A 26,404-nucleotide genomic window follows, 5' to 3' on the forward strand; every position below is an offset into this window, starting at 1 on the left:
TACAGTACGTTCTTTTACAACAGTGAAATATTTACAGCTAAAATAGATCATTTGAATCAGTCTGTTCTCTCTCGTGCTGGTTTCCTCTTCCTGTTCCTCTTAGCTCCTCCTCCTCCTCCTCCACCTGTCCGAGGTGATGAAGGCTCCCTGTAGTCCTCGCCCGAACCTGCGTCCACGCTGTCTCTCCAGCTGTCAGGGATGGCAGGAAAGTCCTCCTCTGGAGAGTGCATCGGCCGGCCGTACACTTTGCTCTGCAGATCAGCGATGTCGTTGCGGATGTCTGCCATCAGCAGAAGCAGGAAGTCAAAGGATCCTGGAAGGCCCTGCAGGTCAAACACACACACACACACACATTTTCATCTCTCACTGCACACAGTAACCAGAGTGGAGTTTATCACAACAGGGATCCAGAACTGTGTACGACCGGCCACTGGCTCCCGAGCTTTTCTCATGGTTTGTTAATGTTAGCAGCATTAGTGTTTATTTAAGGAGATAATGCTTATGAATTACTATTTAGTTTGAGTGTGATAGCATCATCGGCTGCACTCAGGCCTGCTTTAGTTCAGCTATCTATTTTCAGCATAACAGTACAATAGTATGGCATCAGTATAGATATGTAGCCTTTGTCTTACTGGTGGTCCAGCAGGCCCAGGAGCACCTCGGTCCCCCTGAGGAAACAAAACAAATATTTACTTTAGATGAGTTACAGTGGGTGGGGGAGGGGGCATGCAAAGAATTCATAATTTAGAGTTGGAGGAAGGGAGAGAACGTTCAGGAAGAGTAACAACAAACACCTCCCAGATTTTTACACATGCATGAATTCTGGCACATTTTTTAAGGTTTTTCTTTGTGTAAGTGGTTGATGATTAGCTTTAGCTTAGCATTAAGAGTGAGATCCAAGGCTAATCCAGCTTTCAATGAAAAACGGGCTCACTAATTAGCTCTTTATAGCTCTTTTATTGTTACTCCAGACACCCGGCTACAATGTGTTTAAGGAGTTGAAATATGAAATGTTTACAGTCAGGAGCAGCTCCTGGACAGAGCATCCTGTGAAACCACCACTCTCACGACGGTGAAATAAAACGTGTAAGTCTGTGAGTGGTAGCTTCGCGGATGGACATTGTGTTTGACCTGTCATGCGGGTCGGGATCGCTCCCCCCACCTCCTCACATCTAGCATTCAGCAGCCTGTTGATTTACAGTAGCACATCCACATCAGCCTGCCGTGGTTAGCCAGGTTCAGGGTCACACTGGGGCTGCGAGTGTTTTGGCAGATGGTTTGGATTTGTTACTCAGAGAGAGACAGATTACCATCACCCTCCAATCTATCCACACAAACATCCCGGCTGCGCTGAACGAATAACCAGGGTGCTGTGTCGATACAGCACATGCAGCTAACGATCAATCCACAGGCGGGACGAAGAGTGGTATAAGATTTTTTTTATCATGTCACTTCTTAGTTTTTTTACTCTTCTGCAGGTTGCAGTATTTTTAGCTGCTGCTCCTCAGCTGTCTTCTCTCCTTCTAAATTAAATCTGACATCTTTCAGGATGAAGAATCCTGAAGCTTCACCTTACTTCACTCACTGCATCACCGACCTGCCGCACCTATCACAGGCTCCAAGGCCACACAGATGGCACATTTTTTCCTGATCTCAGCTGAACATCTCTTCCTCACTCATCCTCTGCTAATTATTTGAGCCTACACACGATTGCATTGACACTGCTTGTGCTTCTCGGCACAGCAGTTCAACTTGTAGCAACTTGTGCTTAAATAATCCTATCATCTGCAGCATCCAGTGGAGGGATTGACACCTTGCCACAAGATGCCAAGAAACAATTAAGCGATTGAAAAGAATTTTATTTTCTGACAGGCGTGGGTATTTTCTGCACCAGCTTTCTTGCCAGGAGCTAAGTGAGAAACTCCTGCTGCCAACAACTCCTCCAGCTGCCTGAGGGGTGATTTTCTGGACAGTTCCATTCTTGTCTGTGCCTCTTATGGGAAAGTGAGATTTTAAATGACACAGAGACCTTCCTTACCTTCAGGCCATCCTTTCCTGGTGCTCCTGGAGGCCCCTGTTGGCATAAAAGTTCATGTGTGGTTTACATTATACTTAATATATGAGTCACCTATTAACCGGTAGGTGGACTGGTTAGCATCAGAGACAGCCCAGCCTGCCCCATTACACAACTGAATTATTGATGGTGCAATCAGGAAGAAATGTGTTAATTAAGTATTTTGAAATACCCAGACTGTCATCTTCAACATGCTCCACCTGGAGAGATTAGAACAGATGAACGTAGTGGCTGCCTCGGGGTCATTTCTGAGTGACTTCAGATCAATGAAGCTCTTTGAACTCCGTCTCGGGATACTCATCTTTTAAAATAAGTTGTGAAGGGAGCAGTGCCAGTGTTCAGATCATTACCTCTGACTCACACATTCATCATCTGTGAAACCCTGACATGCAGTCGAACACATGTGACCCAGTGGCTGAACCTCATAACTGTGTGCTCAGAATTTAATCAGGCTTTTGTGTGTGAGGAGTGAACAACACCCTCTTAGTCAGACCTCATGTGTGCACTGATTAAATGCATTAACAAAAGCGTGGAATTGTGTCTCACATACACACTCAGGAAGCAATGGATATTTTTCTAACACTGTACTTCTTGCTTTGAGATTGCAGGTGTTGACAGTCTGATTTATCAATAACTAGAATGCAAATTTTTAAAAAAAAGTAGATCCCGATGGCCACATCCTGCACATTCTTGAGTCGGATCCCACACTTCAACATCTTGCAGGCGATGCTGAGCGCTGCACTGAAGCCACACAAGCCAAAGAAAACAGCTAAAGCTGTAAACGCATTCAGTCCTTTCTGTTGATATTACCGTTACCATGTGTCATCCCTTTCCACCTTACAAACACCAGAGTTTTTATGATGGTGCGTGATGGGCTGTGGTTTGTGTCTCTCCGAGGGCCTGGGTTACTAAATTGTCTGAATGATTTTAGTGAGTAAAACCCAGAGCCCTATAAAAGGATCCAGTGAGAAGAGAATTTCCAGGTACATACATTACATATTAGTTGAGCTGAATAGCAAATAAAGGCAGAGATGGCGCAGTGTGTATCAAGACCTCAACATGACACATAAAGCTGTTCATAAAATGCTGTGTTGTATTTTAACAGAGACGTGTCTGTTAATAGGTGACTGACCACTGGTCCTCGAGGGCCCCGTTTGATGTGGTACAGGTCTGGCGTGGGTCCAATGGGTCCCATCAAGCCCCTGGGACCAGGGGGGCCAGGTGGCCCTAACATTCCTGTACGTCCAGGTGAGCCTGCTGGTCCTGGATCTCCTAACATAAAGCAAACCATCATTGTCACTGTTAACATGTTAGCATGCTCACACAGCATAGAGATCCTTGACCTGTCTGCCAGATTGTAGGACAGTGTCAGTACTCTTCACGTACCTGGAGGTCCAGGGGAACCTGGAGGCCCTGGTACAAATACAGGTGATGTCAGGATTTTGTCACTTGTCATCTGCTCGGGGATGTCAGCACTATTTGAGAGCATGGTCATCTTAAAAAAATACAAAAAGCCAAAGAGTCAATTTTCATCATTTGGTTATTAAAATTGAGACACAGTGATTCATAAAGGTATTTGCTGTCAAGAAGGACAGGGAAATTACACACCGGAGAGCCAACTGTACGTAGAGTTATGTGTGTAAATTATATACCCTGCCAAAGATCAAAGCTGATCCTCTATCTATGCCTTGCAGTGAGCAGTATAACCCAGCCAGATGGAAGGCCAGGCAACCCCTCTGCATTATTCAGCATGACCAGGAGAGTTCCTGCTCCGTATGCTAAGTTGGCATCCTTTGGAAAAGCTATCTTTGATCTCTGTGTAACATCATGTGAAAGGGAACACGTGAGTGACCTCACTATGCTGCAAGGTTCATGCATGTGTACACACACACACACACACACGGAGTAAGCAAGGTCGAGGTTCACCTGCTGAACACTGACAAATATGCAAGACTGTAGCCTGTGACCTTGTGAACAGGTGGAGCAGGCTCCTCGGTTCATACACTAAAACTAAACTTTCTGTGATTCTCATTTACTGTAAAAACATGAAATGAGCAGAAAATACTGTATTTTCATTTGGTTTTTATTTATATATATATATATATCTGTACTGTAGTGTGGCTCTGGGAGACACAGACCACACAGCTGGAAGCAATATATCATGTGTTACCATGGAGGGTGTTGAGTGCCACTGTTGACAGACTCCTGCTCAGATCAGTTCAGACACTTGCAAATTACACAGAGGGAAATGTAATTCCACTGCCGGGTTTTACATAAACTGCCCTTCAGTCCTATGGACAAAGGGACTCAACTGGCTGTACACAGAGGAAATTTGTTTAGTGCAATTTTTTATTAGGGAATAAAGTGCGATAATGCATCTCGAGAGAATTGTAAAGACCTGAAAATGGAGATAAGCGGTAAGCAGAGGCCTGTACCTTCTGTTTGAGCTGCAGGACAGACATCTTTATCTGATGGAAATCATCACATGTGGCCGAGCAAGCTCCAGCGTTCATGATGTTGTCAGACTTCTCGAAGAGATGTAGTGCTAGGAAAGAAGAACAAAAAAATGTTCAGGTCACACAGATTGATCAGAACACACACAGTATCACTGTTTCTTATTAAAAAAAAGTGATTTGCCAAGTGTGTTATAACACCTCCCCAGGCCTAGGGGTGCTTACATGGAAAGCCTAAGGCTGGGAGTGCATCAGCAGGGACCCCACAGACACAGAAAGGCTCAGGGACCAGACTCCAGGTATGATGTTGATTAAGTAAGACGCACAGAGAGCTGGAGCTGAGGGTGGAGGAGGGGTTGCAAAGCTGACTTAACCTCGCTGTACATGTTCGGCCCAATTTACTATGAAATATGAATCATTTTGTTATAATTCATACTCAGATTGTGAAAAGGATTTGACAGTTTGGATGGATTTTCTTAGCTGAATTTAAGGTATGAGTCCATGTTGATGCTGAAATGCTGTCATTTGCACGGCTGGAGTGAGGACTAGACTGATAAATGGGTCTTGGAGAAGCAGAGAACCAAACTTTACCTGCAATTTAACAACATATCTTGACCCTTTTTCTGGATTTTCCTACTATATTTACTTTACCACTGCTTAGCTCAGAGGCCCCATCAATCAAGATGGAAAAAAAAGCACAGACCTCACCAGATCACCTGGTTGTGTAGGCTGAATGTGCCCCATGCATATATTTAATGGATGGGTGGATGTGTCTGGACACTATTTTCCCCACTACGTTACAGAGCAGCAGGACATGAAGCAGGAGCATGATGATGATATGCGCCACAGTTTCTCACTCCCTGGCTTCTCCTGAAATGTTAGCGAGTAGGTAATGGAAGATAAACTCATGGGAGTGGGAGGAAGTAGCAAATCTGCAGCCCCTCATCGCTTCATTGACAACTGAAGGATTTTTTTTTTTATCGCTTAGACCATTTGTGTTTTTCTCAAATGCATTCAGCAAATCAGAGAAGACCAGGAGTCACGGGGGCAGCAGTATGTTTGGGAGACAAGCACAAGGGGCAGCGATGTCTAACCACTACCAGGTGTCTGTGTTTGCACTACACCCCCCCCCCCCCCTTCTCCTTTTCATCCCATCTCTCTCCCACACACACACACACACCAATAACAATGTGCAGTCAGCACTGTCAAAGGTGTGTGTGTGTGTGTGTGTGTCCTTGAATAAAGAGAAAATGTCAGTCAAAAGTTGCTATTCTCACCTCTCTCCCCCTTGGTGCATGTTTTCCCATCTTCTTCCAGGAAGTAGCCTTTCTCACACTCACACCTGTAGCTCCCCGCGGTGTTGACGCAGAGCTGAGAGCAGGCTGTCGTGTTTTTGTCCGCACACTCATCCGTGTCTTTGTGTTGCAGCGACAGAAGAGAGACGTCAACACAACTCACAACATGTAACACGTAAACACTGTTCGGCTTGGATGTAATGGAACTATGGGAGATGTAGGAATTAAAATGTACTTAAGTAAAGACTTTAAGTCAAACATAAAGGGAAAATGATCATGTATTCAAAGCAGTCCCGTACAATCACTCACATTAACCCATTACAGTGCTCAACTGTTATTTCAAGACCAACTAAAGAAATAAAGCAATCCACTCTGACATTCTGCTGCAGATTATTCCATCTGAGCGCAGCAGTATTTTTAAAGGCTTTTTGCCAAAATCAGTTTAGGGAATAACCAGACCGAGCCAAACCAGAGACGGTGTAAAACAGTCTGACATCCTGCACTGAAGAGCTGGTGAAAGACCGATTTCTTTATATATATATATATATATATATATATATATATATATATATATATATATATATATATATATATATATATATATATATATAAATAAAACAAAGAGTGGAAAATGATTCCATCCAACAGGAAGGAACAGGTTTACAGTGGCAGACTATTTCTGGGTTGCATTATAAACTTGTGAATGTCTCTTATTGACGTGTTTGTTGTTGTACCCAAACAGTACGGCTTCTCCCGGTTTCTGTGGCGCTCGCGGTCGTAGCGGTAGCCCGGGTAACAGGTACAGACGACTCGACCGAAGTGATCAGTGCACTGCTGCTCACAGGGGGCGCCGGCGCACACGTCATAGTCTGCAGAATGAAAAAAAAAAACAACCTCATATTCAATTCAACAAGAGCAACTTAAGTCAAGTATTATTAAGTGTTACAGGACTGAAGACCCACAGGGACATGCAGGGCGGGATTTCCAAAAATAATCCTAAAAAACACTCCAGAGACTTCCAAAGAGTTTTTCCTACCTTCAGGAATGCACTGGCCCAACACAAACTTGAACCCCGTGCAACATTTCTTTCTGTAAAATATCAAATATAAACATTCATGAGAGCTCAAAACACCTTAACCTTAAGTCATATATTACTATACAACATGGGTGCAGTTTGACATGTAACAATAATAAGAACATACACACACAGTGATCTGTTTTTATCATTGTGCTGTGAGAAATCTGCACACACACACATGCCGAATTGTGTCATAACTGTGCTGTTTCCTCTTCCTCTTAAAAATCCCTTCACACTTTATTTTCTGTCCCATCCAGAGGTAATGATCAGATTCAGTGTTCACACTTTCCCTGTTTCCCCTCATTTCTTCTGTGTATAACTGTATGCATACCACCTTCATGATGACATTTTGTGTCATACTTGATCAATATATTTAGTCTCAAAGAAAATGGCTACCAGGTGTTACGAGCCATTAGGTCATGACAGTACGGTGCAGTCACGCTTTGCAGTGCTTCACAGCAGCTGTTATCCAGAAGCATGAGACAATAGTAGTAGCAACTGCTGCAGTTCCTAAAATAGCCACTAGGGGCTGACTTGAAAAGTCTACAGACATCCATGTAAACACATCAGCATGGCAGCTTGAGTTTAAAGCTACAGTAATATCAACAATATCATGTCACAAATGCAAGAACTTGACACCAGCATGTGAACACACACACTACATTTAAACGCACACATCAGTGCTCGACACATGACGGCCTCCTGAGCACTGAGGAAAGTCCTCGTGGCCCCTCTTTAGGTAATAAATATTCAGTCTTGTGACTGAATGAACGCTTGGTTTCTGTACATTCTTGACTGTAAATGACTGACCTGTGGGATTGGACTGGAGCAGAGTTAATAAATGAGTCCAGAGTCCATCATCAGTGTGTCCTAAATAATCTGACACCAAAACGTGTGGCTTTCCTTCATTCATTAGAAACACTGCACACTTACGGTTTGTGGGTGGAAGAGGCTGCAGTATGAGAGAGTTAATCTGAGGAGGGTTTTTCCTGTGTGACCCCAAAGTTTCGTGCCGCAATAACATCCCCACGAGGACAGAATTCACTTATAGCAAACAAGCAACTTAGCAAAATAACCATGTGAGCTGAACAATCGTGAGAAAACAAACATCTTTGTCCGTCTCCAAAAGATCATGAAAGAGGCAGCAGCATCCCATGGAAACTGGATCCATATTTGTGTTGAAGTTTTTTAACTATCTTTATTAAATTAGCATTCAGGGAAATGCTCATTAGCTCCACAGTATTCCACCTCACCGTGCTGTCTCTCATTGTATCATTAAATAAACACGTCTAAAATGTTTCTGGTTATTTTGGAGATTAGAGAGCTTTTTAAAAGCTTTTCATCAGATTTCATTTCAAATTGGATTGATTTTTTTTTTATGTTGTCCTTTAGTTAAACTTTTATGTTATGACACATGCGGACATGGAAACTGAGATATGACAATATGACCTGTCTGCAGGTTGAAACAACACACTCAGGATGGATGGATACGTGCAATGAAAAGCAATGAAAGAACCTTTAAGCCACCTGCCTGATCTATGCCTATGAGGTGGAAAATATTCTCATCATATTTGAGATATAGAGTGTGTGTCCTGGAGTCATCTATATATCCAACTTATTGCACACACGCAAGTTCAGAAGTGATTTCCCATGATGCCTGGGTGAGGATCTGTAAGGCCACATGGATGCAGTGTTAATATCTGGCATTGATTCCCAAAAAGCTCTTTAACAAATCCACCTCTGAACAGCAGAGACAGCTCAGATCCAAATCTCCGGCACACTAGGGGGGGACAGACAACATAATCCAATGAGGCAATTAGTCCGGGGATGAAGCACAATCCCACTGAGTTTATGACACACGGAGCTTCAGCACCTTTTTATAAGAACACAGCCCTCAGCGTGCTTTGTTGTTTGCTTCATGCAAATCAACAAACAAATTCAAAACACATGTGGCTTTCATTCATATTCATGAGTGAGGGGGCGGGGGGGGGGGGGGGTGTTTCCCACAAGAATATCAATGAGGAGAGTTTCACACACACTGACACAGCAGACCATGAAGACGGCACTTGTTCAAAGTGATCCGGACATCCCGGCCTGTCTGTTTGTTTTGCCACCTGTGTTTTTTTTCTTAGAGGTGATTCCATTTTAGCGCTGATGCATATCGTTTTACAGGGGCCCCCCTTGAAATCTAGACATAGCCTAGTCTGACCTCAGTTACCGAGGGTGAACCATAAGCACTCTAATTACCTTATAAACAGAGACCCTCTGCTGAACCAACATGACTCTGTCCTTGTAATGAAACACACTAATTCACACCGGCAGGCATGATGAAGAACACGGGCCCCGTGCTCTTCATCACTCCCAGGCATGTTCTTCTCTCTGAAAAGGGGGAAAACAATTACAAAAACTAAAGGATGTCACACGCAGACGGACAGCTGTGAGGCAACACGTGCGGCCCGCTCGGCTCAGGCTTATTTTTTTTTACTGATATACAATAACACAACCGCATTCCACACAACAGAGGATGTTTGTCTAAGGACACACTCAGATTAACCTAATCTGAAAGTTAATATTCAAACTTCTGGATAATATTTATTTTTTTGATTTTTGCATGCACATCCACAGTATGAGCTTGGATATAGCAGCAGTTCATGTGCACGACGTCTTTGTACACAGCTGAAAGCTGCATTCTGCAGATTTGTGTGAAACTTGAAGAGAAAACGTGCCTAATATCAGCTCCCTGTGCACATATTAAAGGCACATGTGACCAAACCAAGCTGAAAAACTGATCCACTCCTTAATCTGACTGCATTTCCTCACAGATCTGACTCAGAACTCCACATTTCTTTGTTGTGCTTCTTCTTTTCGACCTCAGCATCGCCCTGTTATCACATTCCACATATTCTCAAATTTCATTGATCATGATTATCCTCCAGAAACCCTCCATAGGATGCTACATGTACGAATCTGACAGTGGCTCCTGCTGAGAGTCTGGACAAAGCTTTAAACCTTGCGTGGCCAGCACGACCTTTTCAGAGTGTTTGCACAAAACCATCTGTTAAATCAGACATTTCCTCATCAACAGTAACTCTGCCCAAATTCTTTTACAGTGTTCAGCCTCTTGTCTGGACTGCAGCAGCTCCCCGCTCGCCAGCCAGCCTCTAATTTCCTTTCAGCGCATCCAGATGTAGCCTCAGTTTGTTTGTAGCTGGCATTCTAGTCTACACATTAACACGACTGTCCTCCAAATGCTCCTGTCCATTGTTAGGAGTTTGTACTGTTTGTTAGTAGGGTAAATGTTCCACTGAGGGCATGTGCATGTATCAGAGCTCAAATGACCAATACCTCTCAGTTATCAGTATATCACAAAGTAATTCCGTATAGAAACAGACTGATGATCTTGTGCAACTGCTGCTCACATGCTATCTTGAGGAAAACCAGAGCTGAGAGAAAGATGGCTGCTTGCTGCATGAGGAGAGGAATTATTCTGGCAGCCAGAGATAATGATAAAGATTACAGCAAAGCAATGCGAATGTTTCTAATATTGAGGAAAAAGTGTTTTTTAAGCACTGTTTGTAGCTTGTGTGTGGATCAGGTCGGTAGCAGCTGCAGCAGGTTTTTGATTGTTTATAACTTTAATTCACAAATGCAAGAGAAAAGTACGTTCACCTGTCTCCTCTGTCAGCCGCAGACTGTGTGTGCTCTTAAGTTTGACCTTTACTTGAGCTTCTTCAGTGTGTTAAAGGTCGGGTAGGAGATTTCATCCTGATGCACTTTTTGTTAATTTAGTGTAACTTCTCTTTACAATCCGATAGCAACCGATTAGTTCGGCAGTTTCGCATTAAAACGAAGAATATGAATCATCTGTGGAAGCTATAAAACACTAAAAACATCAGCCAATCCTCCGGGTGGACCCTGCGCGGAGTATTGGCTGGTTGTCACTCTCTTCCTGCTCTGTGCACACCAGAGAGGTACGTGCATGATGGCCGAAGTTACAGACTGGTTGGGAGGCGTGGCTTCGGGGTGAGCTCCGAGAGAAAGGGGCGTGTGTTTACTTCCCAAATCTGGCTGACTCTCACTGAGTTTTCAAAATCTCCTGCCCTACCTTTAAGTGTGTATTTTTGTTTGGAGCAGAAATGCATGCATCTGCAAAGGGAAAGGATATTACCTGTTCTTAGAGAATGCAAGATAATTAAATGTAAAATAAAAAACGTTTATCTTTTTATTATGTCTTGGACTGTATTGGATCATTTTATATTTAACATGTTTTTGCTACGAATGACAAGCTAAACCTGCTGTTATACAAACATGTCACTTTAGCTGATGTCAGCATGTTTTGCTGTAACTATACTGTCCTTGATTTAAACATCAGATTACAGATTATAGAGATTAAACAGTCCTCACAGTCATCATGGATTCATTACTGACTCCCTCTGCTGCACTGCTGTTTGTTCTGGAGAGTCACGTTATCAAACTGATAAACTGTATCCTCTTACTGTAACAGACTCATTATGACAAACAGGAGATAAAGATAAACGCATTAGCGACTCCAGAGCCAGACAAAAAAAAGCTGAAGAACGTTAAAAGAGGCAGCGTCTGCCAGGGCAGCGAAAATCGGCGACATTTGCTAATATGTGTTGCCGTTCCCTCAGCCATGCTCCGCCATTATCAGTAATTATAATGTAATTACAGACAATTGTTTGGAGCTGCCATAAAAGGTAAAAGAGGCTAGATAAATATTCCACTCGCTGATATCTGTGTGGTGAAAACAGGCCATTATGGACAACAGTTGTAGCAATATAACCCCAAATCTGCTCCGCAGAGTAAATCACTGAAGAGGACATTTCATAGACGGCGGTGTCCAACAACAACTCAGCTGTTTCAGAGCTGCACTACATGAATAAATGATCCGATCTGGAGCTGTTCTACTGTGACAGATGTGTAGAACTGATCATATCATGTAAGTTCAAGTTTTTTTTGGGGCCGCAGAACAAAACTAGCTGCTACACCGTCAGCCTCGACATGTTGTTCAACTGTGGATCAACAGCCAACATCCACCGACATGTGTTAAAAGCTTCACTATCTGCATGCAAATCTGTTCGACCTTCCCATGTTAGTGCGTCATTTCACACCACTTCAGTTTCCAGTGATTTGAACTTGACATTTGTGGTGATATATCATCCCATAGATTGATTAATGTGTCAGAAGACACAGCAAATATGTCATCAATATTCAAGATTTGGCCAGAAATTATGAAGCGAAAGCCTCCGTGGCTGAGAAGTGAAGCCCATGGGCAAGAGTTCAGGATTGCAGTTCCCCTGGCAGCCTCTAGGGCGGTGGCTCCAAAACCAACTTAAACCCCATAGAGTCCCATGTTAAAATGGCCGATTTTACAACAGAAATAAACACGTTAACAGCCTGGTGATCTCCCGCAGGGACTCAAGTAGCTCCTCAGAAGCCTATGGTTGAAAAATCTCATATTGGATCAATTTTTGAATTTGAAATACTTTAATAATCCCATCAGGGAAATTGCTTAAGGCTGCCCAGCAAAGAGTGCCTTGCCCAAGGACACACTGCTCTACCACTGAGCCACTGCTGCCCAAAGTTGTGAGCATGAATGAGAATGAAAAAAATTAAAAAATACAAATTCTCATCTTATTGGACTGCTCAGGAGGAAAAAAAATCACAATTTCCATGAAAGAGTGGAAAAAAGAGTCAGGCCAAATGCAGACATCACTCGGTCTGCCAAATAAAAACAATTTAATGCTGCTTCTACATGACAGATATCCTCTAGAATAAAACCCTCTTAAAACAAATTGCTCTCTGTGAGTCTGGCTGCATCCAGGCTGAACGCACACATGTCTGCTGTGCAGAAATAATGGTGCCCCATTTGATGACTAACATGCTACATTAACATAAGCTATTGGTTAATGACTGTTTGAGCTCAGCGCTCAGAGCCCGTGACAGTCACACAGATCTGGTGAGGCCCCTCATTTAAAACACCCTTTGAATACTCTGCAGTCTAATGTCACTCTGCTTTTCCTTCTTGCCTCTTTGTTTTCATTTCTCTCGCTCTCTTATGACACAGCAGTAAAGGAAAGTTTGTCTGTTTGTCTGATAGTCTGGCTGCGAGTTCAACGAGAAAACACCGGAAATGGGGAAAAACCAAGTGTAAAAACAACTCACAAACAGCCTGGCTGTTTCCCTCTATGTCTCTTTTTTGCAAACAGAGTAAGCTCCAGCTTCATATAGTACATCTGTGGTGTCTGTAAGTCATACACCAGCCACACAGAAAGGGAACCAGGCCGTATAGTTTTACCATAAAATCCCTCCACTGAGCCTGATTCAACAGTGATGATGGCACTGGTCCTGGGGGAGAGGTTTATATGCACCATGGTGCTAAATATGCAAACAAAAAAAAGTAGAATTACTTCCCTAAAATCCCCCCAAAAAATCCACAAAAATCAAATAATCAGGCATCATTCTGTTGTATACAATCAGAGAGACTGCAGCCTCTGCAACACAATCCAACTTTTCCACCATCACATCTTATAAAACATCATGAGAGAACATCACATTTTCATTTAAATAAACCCTTTAAGCTGAGGACAAGCACCAGGCAAGTGTGTGTGATGTGTCTCCGATGCTGACACCTCAGGAAATTATAGAGAGCGCCGCTGTCTGTGGACTGTTACAGTCCGACCATCAGCACACACTTCCACTGGTTTCTAACTCAAACCATTCCCCTGGACTCGGGCCAGATATCACCAACCCACCTTCAAACACTGAGCTTAATGTGAAAAGTGTGCAGCTTCTACTTAAAAGAACCTTGAAGGGATTATTAGTAATTTAATTCCTTTGTTATTATTCACAGATTTAACACCTCATTAGCAGCGTGGAAGAATCTGCAAGAAGTAACCACAGAAACACCGAATTAAGGCAGGAAAGCGGGATGAAAAATGTTTTTTTAAGAACATTGGTCCCTGAAGAACCGGCCTCCTGAAAGGTGAACTAAAATAACAGCAGTTTCTGACAGAATATTTGCTATTAAAAGGGAATATATTTCATCCCAGCATGGAAATGTACAGATGATAATATTCAGAAAGGTTTTTGGATGTAAAAAGCAGATGTTCTTTTTACTCAGGTGCTGATTTAACAAGAAATATATAGAAAAAGACAGAGAAAAGGCGCTCGTAGAGCTCTCGGTCATTCTCTATTCCACCAGAACACGAGAGAGAAATCAATACAGCTGACTGACTGAATAATGAGCGCATCGTCTTATCAGCGATCAAACCTGCAGGAATGAAATCAAAAGCAGTGAAATAAAAGAAGGGGCTGCTGATTCTGGGTGTTCAAGCTTTACGCAGCCTGTCCACACCAGGAGAGTGACAGCACTGCTTCCATACTTAAGATAAGAGATAAGATAAGGACTGTATTGATCCCCAGAGGGAAATGAAGGTGATCTGCTGTTACAGAGTGAACTTAAAAATATATAATATAATATAATATAATATAATATAATATAATATAATATAATATAATATAATATAATATAATATAATATAATATAATATCTTTGCTGGGACACCTCTGCCACACAAACACAAACAGAAGGAGTTCAACTAACAGAGCATGCGCGGGAGCTCTCGCCCTCTGACCTCACCGTCGTAACAACAATGGCGTCGCAGGTGCAGCTCCTGTTGTTTGTAAGTTTTCTGTCTTCTTTTCACTAAGCTTAATACCTTCATGTGAAGTAGTGTGCATGCTTCAACGTAAGTAGACAATGTGTGACAACGCAGAGAAGAAATTTCAGCCGTTGTTCCAAGTCGGTCCAAGAGTTGACGGGCTATACAAGCAGGTAAGCTAATGTTAGCATTCGCTGTAGCTAACGCCCGTGGTTGCTTCATGCGGCTATAAGCTAGCGGCTATAAGCTAGCGGCTACAACAACGTCGCTACCTGTTGTGCTTGCTCATCCTTAACACACGAGAGCGCAGCTCACCAGCTAACTTAGTCCAAAAGTGCTTTGCTTTACTTGTGTAGTCTAGCTAGCAGCTAGCAGGTTAGTGTAGCAGCGCACGCGCGTGCAGGTGTGTAGTCGGCTGGTGGGAGTGTGCGCGTCGGTGTGGAACTCCATGCGTGACACAGACAGCAGGGGAGAACTGGAAACGTGCAGAGATCTAGTTTGTTTAATAAAGTGGTATAAACCTGGTTTACCTTAAATGTAGGGTAACCTCAGTATTAACCCACTTCATTAATTGTCTCCAAAATGGGTTCATTCAGTCACAGCTTCGTTTCAGTGACATCTAGTGGTGAAATAGGAGACAGTAAAACAATGTCTTAGTTATGTAATTGGTGTAACCACGGTTTGTGTGAATGATCTGCATATATTTTTGAGACTGATTGATTGGTTACAGCAAACAGGTTCTAGTCATTTTGCTTTGCTTTTGTGTTTCAGAATCAGAAATACTTTATTACTCTCAGGGGGAAATTGTCTGTACCTGTGTTAACCCTGTGCAGTTTATAGTTTTGTTTACTGTCAGACTGTCTTCTCTTTTCTTTCCATTTGATAGCTTCCACCCGTTCCCTTTTGTTAATTGCTTGATTTTGTTCTTTTATTAATCGTTTCTATTTATTTTGTCAATTAAATGACTTGCATACCTACTCAGGTATATCTGGTTGATGCTACTTCCCCTTCCTTATCAGAGCTGCTGGGTCATAACAGAAGTAGGCCGTGGCATTGTGAAATTTGGGAGTGGCTGCTGCAGGGTAAAGCCTTTCATGTATTTATCATATGCATACCTCTAATATATAATCCCATCTTTTGCAGACACCTTATACTGTGTACTTTTTGCCAACCTCTTGATCATATTAAGTAATTACATTCTTGGTAATCAATTTCACCATCTTATTGTTGTTTGTGTGCTTAGTCATAGAGCTACACACACCAAAGACACTCTGCTCTGTTACACCATTGCACCCATATTGGGCTTAATATTGTCCTGCTCTGTGTTTCTCAGATTATCATGTTTGTCATGTAATGTATGCTGCTTACTCCATGTTTGTCCCTCTCCCTCTCTGTCCTGTGTTTTCAGTGTGATGGCATCAATATCAGGAGGGAGCTTCTCATCAAAAGCCTTGTCGTTTATGGAGGATCCAAACTCTTTCTTATGCTAAGCTTCAGTTTTCCATGTAGTGTAGGGTTCTGTTCCCAATTACTTCTACCTGTAGCGCGCTGTTGTGGAATAGGAGGATAATAATAATACATTTTGTTTGTTGGCACCCTTCTTGACACTGAAGGTCACTTACATCAAAATACAATTCAGATCAGTATTCTCTGAATTGTTTCAAAGTGCTTTACAGAGCCAGAGCCTGAACCCTATTAAGAACACACCGTGTCAGGAAGAAACCTTAAACAGGAGCCAGCTGGAAGAACCCTCCTGCTGAAGACCGGCTGTTTAAAGAAGGAGACGAAGAGGTAGACAGGACAGAGAGAGAGAGGGAGAGGGACAAACATGGAGCCTGCATCATACATGATAGGACAAACATGATAATCTGCAATATGAATGAATGAAAAATGTGCGTGTTGTTGTGATGGTTAGCGTATGTAACCTGAGTGTCGTGTGATTTTTTTTTTCAGCCCTTTGCTGCTGAGGATGCAGAGAATGACACGGCCACCACAGCTGGGGGTGTTTGCACGTTCTGAAGGAAGGAGCCCGGCGATGTGTGGGTCGTCATTCAATTTGTTTTAGTGTCTTGAAATTTAAAATATATTGTCCTGAAGTGAATGTTGGACTGGATGTATTACATTTAAATAAAAGGCTCTCAGGCAGTGATAGGGTCATGTTCTTCTTAAGGGGTGATGGCTTATGTTCACTAATTATATTTTAGGTTGGACAAACAAATAACTTATTTTAATGTACTTTATTTTAGCTCTATTAGACACTAATCAGTGGAACTAACTCATTTAAATGATCAAATGTTTTTAAAACATAAATCTAACCAAACAACTATCGGAGATGGTCCCATGTCAGGCTAACCCAGACAAACCCAGGCCAGCTGAGTGAAAAGTCTGGTGTTTCTAGCCGTAGTAAAGCTGATAAAAAGTATGTGAAAAGCTAATGATCTAACCTTAACCAGTAGTTTTTAGTATGTAATGTCATATGTTAGCATAAATGTGACCATGTGTCGTATCTTGGGGAAGTATCGAGCAAACGCCAGGACATGATGCTAAATCACCGTGGTAATCGCTATATATTTGTCATTTTGAGCATGTTAACATTAGCATTGAACTTATTAGGAGACAAATATATAAACGCTGGTTGTGTCCTGATGTGTGTTAGTGTATTGTTCCACTTTGGTCTGTTTCATAGCTTCTCATGCATTAGAGTAAGGTGGAGTGTGTGGTATGTGATATATGTAAGCCCACCTGAGGCTTTGTGGGTTTGCTGTTATTTTAATGTTGTACAGTGAAAGTGTATATTCCACTCTGGGACTGTACATAAAAATTAGCCAGCTCACGTTGTAATTCAAAGTAACACGTCTCGTATGTTTCCATACAAATAAAACAGGAAGCAGACTGGAATGATAAAGCTTCACGACTACCACAATAATCCGGTCCTGACAGGTGAACCTAACGCACCAATGCAGGTTGGTTGTGGGGAATATTGTTGAATTAAATCATAACTGACTCGCAAAAAAAATTGAAATTCAGCCGCAAATGAGCAGAATCCTCAGAGGAAGAGGAAACCTCCATCTGTGCTGCTGAAAACCACAAACATAAGCCCCCCCCGGCCTGCCCCTCCTCACAAATGCATTATTAACAGTGAATGCTACATCTGTTTACAATTTAAAACCACTGCTATATGATGTGTGTGTTCACTGGTGCAGGCTAAACACCTCATGTGGTTAGCTGCCGTCCTTCAGGACTGATCAATTAGAAGCTCATTATTGTTGCTACTAATTGGAGGATAAATTAAAGCTTCCACTGGACCAATGATACATTATTAAGTATTATAAAAGCACATCAAGTTGAACCTTATACATCCCCTCTGCATTCAATTAGCTAATTAACTTGTCCCACTGTACAAATATTGATTTTAGAGGAAAGTACTGCTGCTTTCTGTACGAACTAACAACATGTTGAATACAACCAAAGCACCATGCAGGCCTCAGAGGCAGAAAAACCACAGCGTGTGGTGGACTTATCACCACAGCTCCTAACCACAGCATGACCGTACCACAGACCTCCTGGATCAACCGCCAAAAGAAACACAAAGATATCTTAAAAGGAAACTTGTTTGTAGTGTAGTTACAAGAAGGAAAGAGTGATTTAGTCAAACATGTAAGACGTAGGCTAGAGAATGTCAGAACACCCTGTGATGGCTGTGAAGGTGTGTTTGATAAAATCTAATATACAGCAGGTCAAATAGGTCAAACATCCTCAACAGCTGTCAAATCATATGGATAAGGCAACCCTGGATTTAAGGGCAGAAAAGCATTAGAACTGTGAGTGCCACAGTGTTTCTGATAAAGGATGAAGATGTTTTGTATTAAAAGTCTTTGTTCGAGTGGAAACAGATGGCAACATGCATGTTAGGAACCAAATCAAATTACATTGTTCGGCTGAAAAATGTTGAAATAAGTTGATCAGAATCAGAAAAAAACATGTTTCTAATGATTCAAAGAAAGAAAAACACATTTCAAAAGAACCACCACACCTCCTCATGTACAAACACCACCAGATATGACACATGGTGATGTTTATGTTGATAGAACATATGATCATGTTGCCCAGTGTTAGAGTTCAAGTCCCCCCTGACACCACGAGCTGCTTTGTTTTCTACCCACTGTTAGGTTTCACCTGTGCTTAACGCTCATCTCTCCTTCTAATCACTCTGATTAGGGCGGGCTGGAAATGAGACATGGCTGTTTTCGTGCTCTACATCTGTCCCTGTTGACACCAGCGTGTCCTCCATGACACTGCATGCTAAAACCTCTTCCTCTCTCTAACACTTGTTAGAGGCTCCGATGTGAAGTAAAGCCAAATATAAACACCAAACTCACTACTCACCTCCTGAGTGAGTAAATGAATAATCAATGACAGCTGTTGACTTTAAAAACCTGCTGCCTCCTCCTCCTCTGTAACCGAGAGCTTCCAAACAGCACGTTTACAGTGTATTTTACCATTAGACAGGACAGGACATGCAGACGTGACTCACGGCCAACTGGCTCAACTTCTATAACAATATTATTGAGAATATGGTGCAAAGTGTGACGCTGTAAAAGTGACACCCATTAAGTGCTATGATTTATTAACATTAACATCAGTAATATTTATATGGGACGGGAAAACAGAGTGGAGTGACAGCGGTTATTGATGGCAGCTGTGAAAAACAAGTGACAATCGTAAATAAAATTAATGTAGAACAACAATGGTTTCCCCTTCTGTCCTTTTACCGAACAGTTTCTGAACAGATGTTCTTCAGCTCAGTGTATTTTCATTCATAATCTGCTGCAGCACAGCCACACAAAGATTTTTTTAAAAAGGAACCTAATAATGAGCGTGGCCTTCTTCTGAGGAGTGCAATGAGGTCTATAAGCCCCATAAGTGCACAGGCAGGTGCGACTAATCCCACCTGTGCAAGAGAGTTTACTAAAGTGGGCCATGCATAAGGAGAGCATTCATCAGAACAGCAAAACTGCAAACGTGCAACACAGCAGTGCCATTCTTAATAAAAATAAATCCCCCTTTCGACAAAAGTCAGTTCCTGTGAAGAAGTGTTGGTGTCATGTTTTATGAGAAAACACTTGAGGGCAAGCCTGAGGCAAACATACTGCAACAAAAGGCCGATTGATCTGGTAGGAATGGTCTAAATAGGAGATGTGTACGCACAAAAGACTGAAGAAGATGCCAGGTCTTCTAGAGGGCTTCCACACAGCTTATAAACACAATAAGAGCAAGGCTATGGGATAAACATGTTTGAAATATGTCCTTTCATTTATGCCGCTGCCTGCCATGAGACTGTACCCCTAACAGACACAAGAGCACGAGTCCTTTCAGGAGCTGAAAGATTTATTACGCAGACGACTGTTCATTTCCTGCTGCCTACAAACAATGACTCTAAGCAAATAGTTATTATGGTCATTATTAATGACAACAAAGGTTGTAATTCCAATCTAAACCAGAATGTCTTTCCAACCTTAACTCATGAGCCGCTTTCGCACAGAAATTGCACTTTATTATTGCTGGTATAACCCCATTTTCATTCATGAACATCAAGGGAACCCCCTCAGCCAGCACCTTTGTGTCTGTCTCGTGTAGTTTTCAGCAACATGTACATGAAAAAAAACACCACATTTGGTCAATAATACATCTGCCACATGGCTACATCTTGAAAAACATGGACATATTGCCTGATATGTGAGATTATTTTATGTTCACATTGGTTGGGGATGGTGCTGGGTTCATGTCCCCCCCGACACCACGAGCTTTTTTGTTTTCACCCACTGCAAAGTTGTGTGTTTTATTTAATGAAAAAAGAAAAGAATCTTGAGTAGTTTGTTCGTGGTTACATTTTTGACTTGTTTACCTGTCAGCAGAAAAGAAGAAAAACAAACCGACCCGACACGTTTGTGTTTATTCTCCATTGATGCACAGCAAGCATATAATCAGATAGACAAGCATCATTAGCTTAGCATGGTGGCAGACCACCTCATCGCCTACATCCTTCCAGTGTCGAGCTGTCACTGTGCAGTCTGCACCACAGCGGTCGATTAGCAGGCTTCATATCCTCTTTCTGGACTATTGATAGAAAACAGATGTCTATACTTTATGATTATGAGTTACATCTAACCGCAGTCTGATGACTGTCAGCTCTTTAGCGGAGTACTTTTTTTTTTTACTATTACTCTTTCTTATATCACAGTGTTTTGAAACGTCTCCAGGTACTGTGAGGCATTTTTGATCGGCATGATTTTCAGCAGCGTTTATCTCATTCTGCATCTTCTGAGGTTAATTCCAGTAAAACTCTGCTTCACTCTGTTGAGAAACAGCCTGGACTTATTTCACGCTCTTTCCTCAGACAATTTATTTACCTTATCAAGATGCATTTTTGTATTTTTTTCAGATGCAATCGTTTGTAATGATGTCACTCAAAGAAAAAGACATTTTAAGACATTTTATGGCCTAATATCTCCACCATCAGTTTCACAGAGTGTCAAACCTTTCATCCTGGATTGATCAACATATGTTTAAATCCACCAAGAACTGAATTCACTACATGTAAACACCTGTTTACACATTTGGATAACTGTGATGGGGGCTTTCCTGAATATCCAGAGGGAAATGTGCTGCACACATGTCCATAAATCCAGGCTCATTCTATCCTACAACACATGATAAAAGTGATGGCCGCTAAAATCCACATAAAGTGCGATAATATTTCCTTCAAGGAGGCACCACAACATGGCGAAAGGAAGCAAGAAAGAACCCGCACTAAAGTGCATTTCTTGTGTTGAAAGCTACTTGAACTGGGACAGGGAACAGAAGTCCAACTTCTGAGAGGATTGTTCCAAGGTGCAGAATACATTGAAATATGATGTGAAAAACAGATCCAAAAACAAAGGAAACAAGAGAGACCGCGGGCCGCGTATGCCAAGCCGAGTAATCAGCCATCACTTCACTGGAACCGAGCGGCACTCCTGCTGCGTTTGAAGATAAATCAATTACTGGCTTTACATTCAATGGAAAATGTGTCTAATCCCTTCTGACAAGTCTCTGCATCTCCTAAAGGAAAAGTGATACTACTACTGAAAAAAGTTCCCGTCCAAGAAAGAAATTGACGGATGGCACAAACAATGCTGCTTGGATCAGCCAAGGGAGTCAGTCACATAAACCACTGACCACCAGAAGAGAACACCACAGAATACTTAGTGCCTTCAGAATGATTTGGAAACATACCAAAGCAACAATTACACATGCCACACATTGATTATGTGTAACAGCTGGAGTTCTGCTTCTTCTCCAGAGAAGCATTCCCTCCACAGGCTACATAAGGCCTGGTCAATAGTTTCACGCCCCCTGTCATCATCGTTAACACGTGGATCTGGCTCTCATCTTATTGCTACATTTGATACTAAACCTCAACAAGAAGAAAAAAAAAAACATCAGCCTGAGTAAACCGTGTGAAATGTAAGTGTGATGACACACAGAATTAAATAATCCATCTTTGACGCTTGTGAAATAGCACATGAAATCTCAAGAGCTGGCTGCCAGGTGTATTTTTCCTCAGGGGGTCGGTCTCATAAAGCAGGATTATCAAGTTAGCTTGGATAACTGCTAAGTAGGCTAAATTCAAATACCAAAAAAAAACCCTGCTGGGTAATACTGAGTGCAGCCGTCCAGCTAATTCTGTAATCCTGCTTTGTGGCACAAAGCACAGAAAGCAAATACTCTGGACACACCAGGTGATGAGTGTCAGCATCAGCAAACCGTCATAACCACGGCAGGCCAACCAACAGAAACAACTGTCAATGCTGCTCCTGGATCTGATCCCAGGTCTGCTGCGCGCACGGACATTAGTGATTTAACTACAACTTCTGGAACCGAAGACCCTGCACGGCCTTTCACATCTTCGTATGAGCCAAACATATTGAAAACTATGGCCTATGAAAATATGAGCATATATTGTGAAGCATGAACATACTAAATCCTGCAGAAGCCTCATAAGATGATCTCCAGGTCCTCTGGAGGAATGTGAGAGCAGAATGAGCCTGCACTGGCACAAAGACTGCTACGGAAAGTCAGCTTGGGCACCAGGACCGTCTTTTATTGGCGACATGTGGTGTCTCCTCTATAGCTGTGTTTCCAGGAAGAGCATTAATGGCTCCTCGTCGGAAAAAAACAATGATGAGGGAGCATTAAATGGTGGAGATGTTTGCTGGAGCTTTAGAAACCGTAACATAAGGTCGAAATTTCGAAACATGGCGATATACCCGAAAATGGTGGCCACTAGGGGTGTAAGAAAAAATCGATTCTGTGATATATCGCGATATTTTATTTGGAGATACTGGTATCGATTTAAGTTGCGGCCAAATCGATTTTTTTATTAATTATTGAGGAGCAAACATCTTACTTTTGTGGTGCACACTGTCTCTTTCAGCATAAAAACAACTTCAATGTGAGATACAGTTTCATTGTGCAATGTTCTTATAATTAAAAATAATTATAATTTATTTATAAAACATCTTGTTCTTGTGAAGATGTATTACTAGTATTCAGATGAGGCTTTCCATACTCTTAAATATATATATATATAAAATCGCAATATACACCGCCTTTATTACAGTATCGGGATATATCGTATAGCATATTGTATCGTGATATGTATCATATCGATATCCAGATTCTTGCCAATACACAGCCCTAGTGGCCACACAAACAGGAGCCGTTTTCCTTGTACAATGTGTTTATTGCTAAGACTTCATGTGTTTTAAGACGATCTTCACCTGACCTCTTAACCTTTTTTAATGTCTAACCTTAACCAGTAGTTTCTTTATGCCAAATCGAACACAACAGTGGGCAAAAACCAAACAGCTCGTGGTGTCAGGGGGACTTGACCCTCGGACTCCTTAGTGCGTCTAATGTTCGCCAGGTTGCATGTACCCCCACCTCGTAACCATGTGTTGTATCTGGCGGATGTATTATCAATCAATGATCTTCTTTATCAAGAAGTAACACAAAGAAAGCGTCTCACAAAATGTCGGACAGACGAACCATGGTAGATGTGTGAGGTCGTGCTAGCACTGTGAGCCTTGGTGGTATGCAGACTGATGCCCATCTAACAACAACGTTTACATAAATAGTTCTGTGTCTTGATGCACAGACGCCTGCAATGACTGCCATAAGTTTTCCTTTGGCAGCTGTATGGCACCAAATTAAGTCAATCTCTTTGAAGAATATCCCGGGGCCATGCCAGCACATAACAAACAAGCACGGTTTGTGTGTGGCTGCATTTATGGAGCAACAAATCAGAATGCAAAAATCCACATTTATGCTATTTTTGGTGCTGCAGTAAAACTTTTTTTTATAAAACCACCCGGCACTACGGGACGCCGTCAGCTCGTGCTGCGCAGGTGAACTGAAATGCACCCAGGACACATTCTCCTGGCTCCCTGAAGCTGAAACCGTTTTTCATCCTTAAATAAACATTGTGGGAAACAACTGTGGCTGCAGCCAGTAACTATAAACCAACATCATTATGTTAAGAGTGTGTTTGAGATGAGAAGATCAAACAGGATGTCACTGTGCGCTTGAAGCGTAGCCAGCAGTTTGTCAAGCCATGAAGGCTTTCATACATTTGGAGGACTTCTCAGAGGACATGTCCAACTATCTGTCACTTCCTGAGCTCTCAAAGTTTCATTCCACGGAAATAGATTTGCCTTTAAATCATAATGATTCAAAATTAGTTCCATAAATAAGCTGTGGCACATTTATTTATCGTCACGAAGTGCAAAGTGGTGTTTGAGCATTAATCAGCTGTAATAATTCCCACGAGTGCATCTTAAAGGAACACCCTGTAGTTTTAATTAAATAACTCTGGAACACAACAGCTGTACATCATGTTATATTCAACAAAACCAGAGCTGGCTCTTTAAAGTATAAGTCAGAAGTTTTTTTCTTTATGATGCCTGTGAGGGTGCGACATGCAGCGAAGACAGATTAGGCTCTAACAACTTAATCCGCAGCCTTTTGACAGGAGTGTCCACCACTGTCATAATTAAAGCCGGTGTCAGAGCAAAACAGGCCAATCTGGAGGCGTGTGGATACTCAGATTACTATGATCCCATTAGTTCAAAAAAGGAGCTGTCTATAAAAATCCATTCATTTTCAACATGTAAAAATATGTTTATTGCCAGGAAGGAAGGATTTAACAACTCATAAACAACAGGGAAATAATAACAAGCTCACATGCATGGCAACAAGAGGCACAATGTGTTGATTGACCTGTTATTAGCCTCATGCTGCTTCCTTTGAAGCATAAATCACATTTCCATTTCAGTAACTTCCACTTGAACAGAGTCATGACTCTAACACGCACAGTTTGTATATCGTGGTTTCACAGGCAGTGATAACGCCGCGCAGTTTGATAGGTTCACACATTAATAATGCTGCGTTCATTCTCACAGCATCCACGCACATAAATCCACGTACCTGTAACACGTCGTGATCTCTCCTGTGGACTTCACGCAGGGATACTTTGTGGTCGAAACGTTGTTTTCAGAGCACTTCTCCCTGTGGAGGGAGAGAAAGGACATTTCAGCACGTTTTTTTTTTAACCATCGTGTGTTTTATTAGCAGCTGGTGTCCTGACGTTACCCGTCACTGGCATCCTCTTCTTGGTAAGACCACAGCAAACCTCCTGAGAAGCACATGCAGGTGACGGTGAGCAGGAGAGGGCTCCTGTTGTGGTTTAGAAGCATCTCATCGGTCCAGTCACCTGGTTCCTGTCGACAGCCCACGCTTGTAATGGTTATCTCCTCACTGCTACAACTTCAGAGTGTAAAGTTTTGGACACACACACACAGACCCTCCCACTCACACACACACAGCTCATGAATCCCTGTTGTGCCACTACAGAAACCAGCCTGCCCCTCCCCTCTGCGCTTTAATAACACACAATGTAAAGATTTAGGCAGAAAGAAATGCACTTTAATGAGTTAAAGCCTTCATAAACGCTTCCTTCTCCGGGGTTAAAACTGTTTCCATGCGCACCAGCCGCTGCTCATTCATAACACACGCACTTGTGCGCTAAGACGCGCTCTGCGTGCGTCATGATCTTTGCTGCCACCGCGCGGCAGACTATCAAATGACACCCGCACAAATGCTCCAAGTGTGTAGAGAGGTGACAGTTTAACTGTAAATCCATGTATGGCCTCATATAAGACAGCGCATGGATCAATACCTTATGCGTCATAAAAGTACGGTCTATTAGTTTTATACAAGAACTGGCAATTTGTGATATTTATTATTTTAATTATGACAAAGATACACTTCGTACATTTGCTTTTTTATTACAGTTATAAGTATGAAATTAATTTCATTGTGTACCTTTAATGGATAAATGATCAATATTTAGTATTGTAAGTACAAAAAATGAAAGAATTCACATAATTTCCATAAATATGGAAAGTTAAATTTGCTTTTGATGCTTTTTTTGTAACTTTTTGCCAAACATGGTAGCTTTGATCTTCTTTATTCACACTGCTGTTTTGAATCTTCCATCACACTTCATGCAGCTCATTACAGAATAACGACAGAAACCTTGGGGCCGCTTTTTAACTGAACATGAGTGCAACCTTAATTCACTGTGTCAGGACACCAGAGGTTTATGTAAGCGCAGCCACATCACAAACAAAGCAGGGCAGCTTGTTGAAAGAGAATAACACACAAAAAAAGATGCAGGACAGACATGATGTATTTATAAATCTTTACATCATGTCCAA

At 42.0% G+C, this 26,404-nt stretch overlaps 1 protein-coding gene and 1 long non-coding RNA gene across 2 annotated transcripts; one reads left to right on the forward strand and one right to left on the reverse strand.

Moving 5' to 3' along the window:
- ccbe1 (collagen and calcium binding EGF domains 1) lies at nucleotides 1–25,436 on the reverse strand. Its single transcript, XM_028417867.1, has 11 exons — nucleotides 25,278–25,436; nucleotides 25,113–25,193; nucleotides 6,859–6,911; nucleotides 6,557–6,691; nucleotides 5,805–5,942; nucleotides 4,510–4,619; nucleotides 3,461–3,569; nucleotides 3,207–3,346; nucleotides 2,039–2,074; nucleotides 633–668; nucleotides 1–323 (listed from the first exon to the last, which is right to left on the reverse strand). The coding sequence occupies exons 1-11, from the start codon at nucleotides 25,379–25,381 to the stop codon at nucleotides 57–59; spliced, it is 1,209 nt and encodes a 402-aa protein (XP_028273668.1). The 5' UTR covers nucleotides 25,382–25,436; the 3' UTR covers nucleotides 1–56.
- On the forward strand, nucleotides 14,561–16,381 carry LOC114443639 (uncharacterized). Its single transcript, XR_003671458.1, has 3 exons — nucleotides 14,561–14,606; nucleotides 15,605–15,667; nucleotides 15,994–16,381. It is a non-coding gene; the product is annotated as an uncharacterized LOC114443639 (long non-coding RNA).
- Nucleotides 25,437–26,404: the final 968 nt, after the last annotated feature.

Source organism: Parambassis ranga, chromosome 12, assembly GCF_900634625.1.
Source record: "Parambassis ranga chromosome 12, fParRan2.1, whole genome shotgun sequence".
Taxonomy (NCBI): Eukaryota; Metazoa; Chordata; class Actinopteri; family Ambassidae; genus Parambassis; species Parambassis ranga.

Coding starts and splice junctions, on each gene's coding strand:
- ccbe1 (XM_028417867.1), bottom strand. CDS start 25,381: ATGCTTCTAAACCACAACAGGAGCCCTCTCCTGCTCACCGTCACCTGC. Junction 25,194..25,277: donor GAAGAGGATGCCAGTGACGG/GTAACGTCAGGA, acceptor CTCCCTCCACAG/GGAGAAGTGCTCTGAAAACA. Junction 324..632: donor CTGGGCCTGCTGGACCACCA/GTAAGACAAAGG, acceptor TTTGACCTGCAG/GGCCTTCCAGGATCCTTTGA.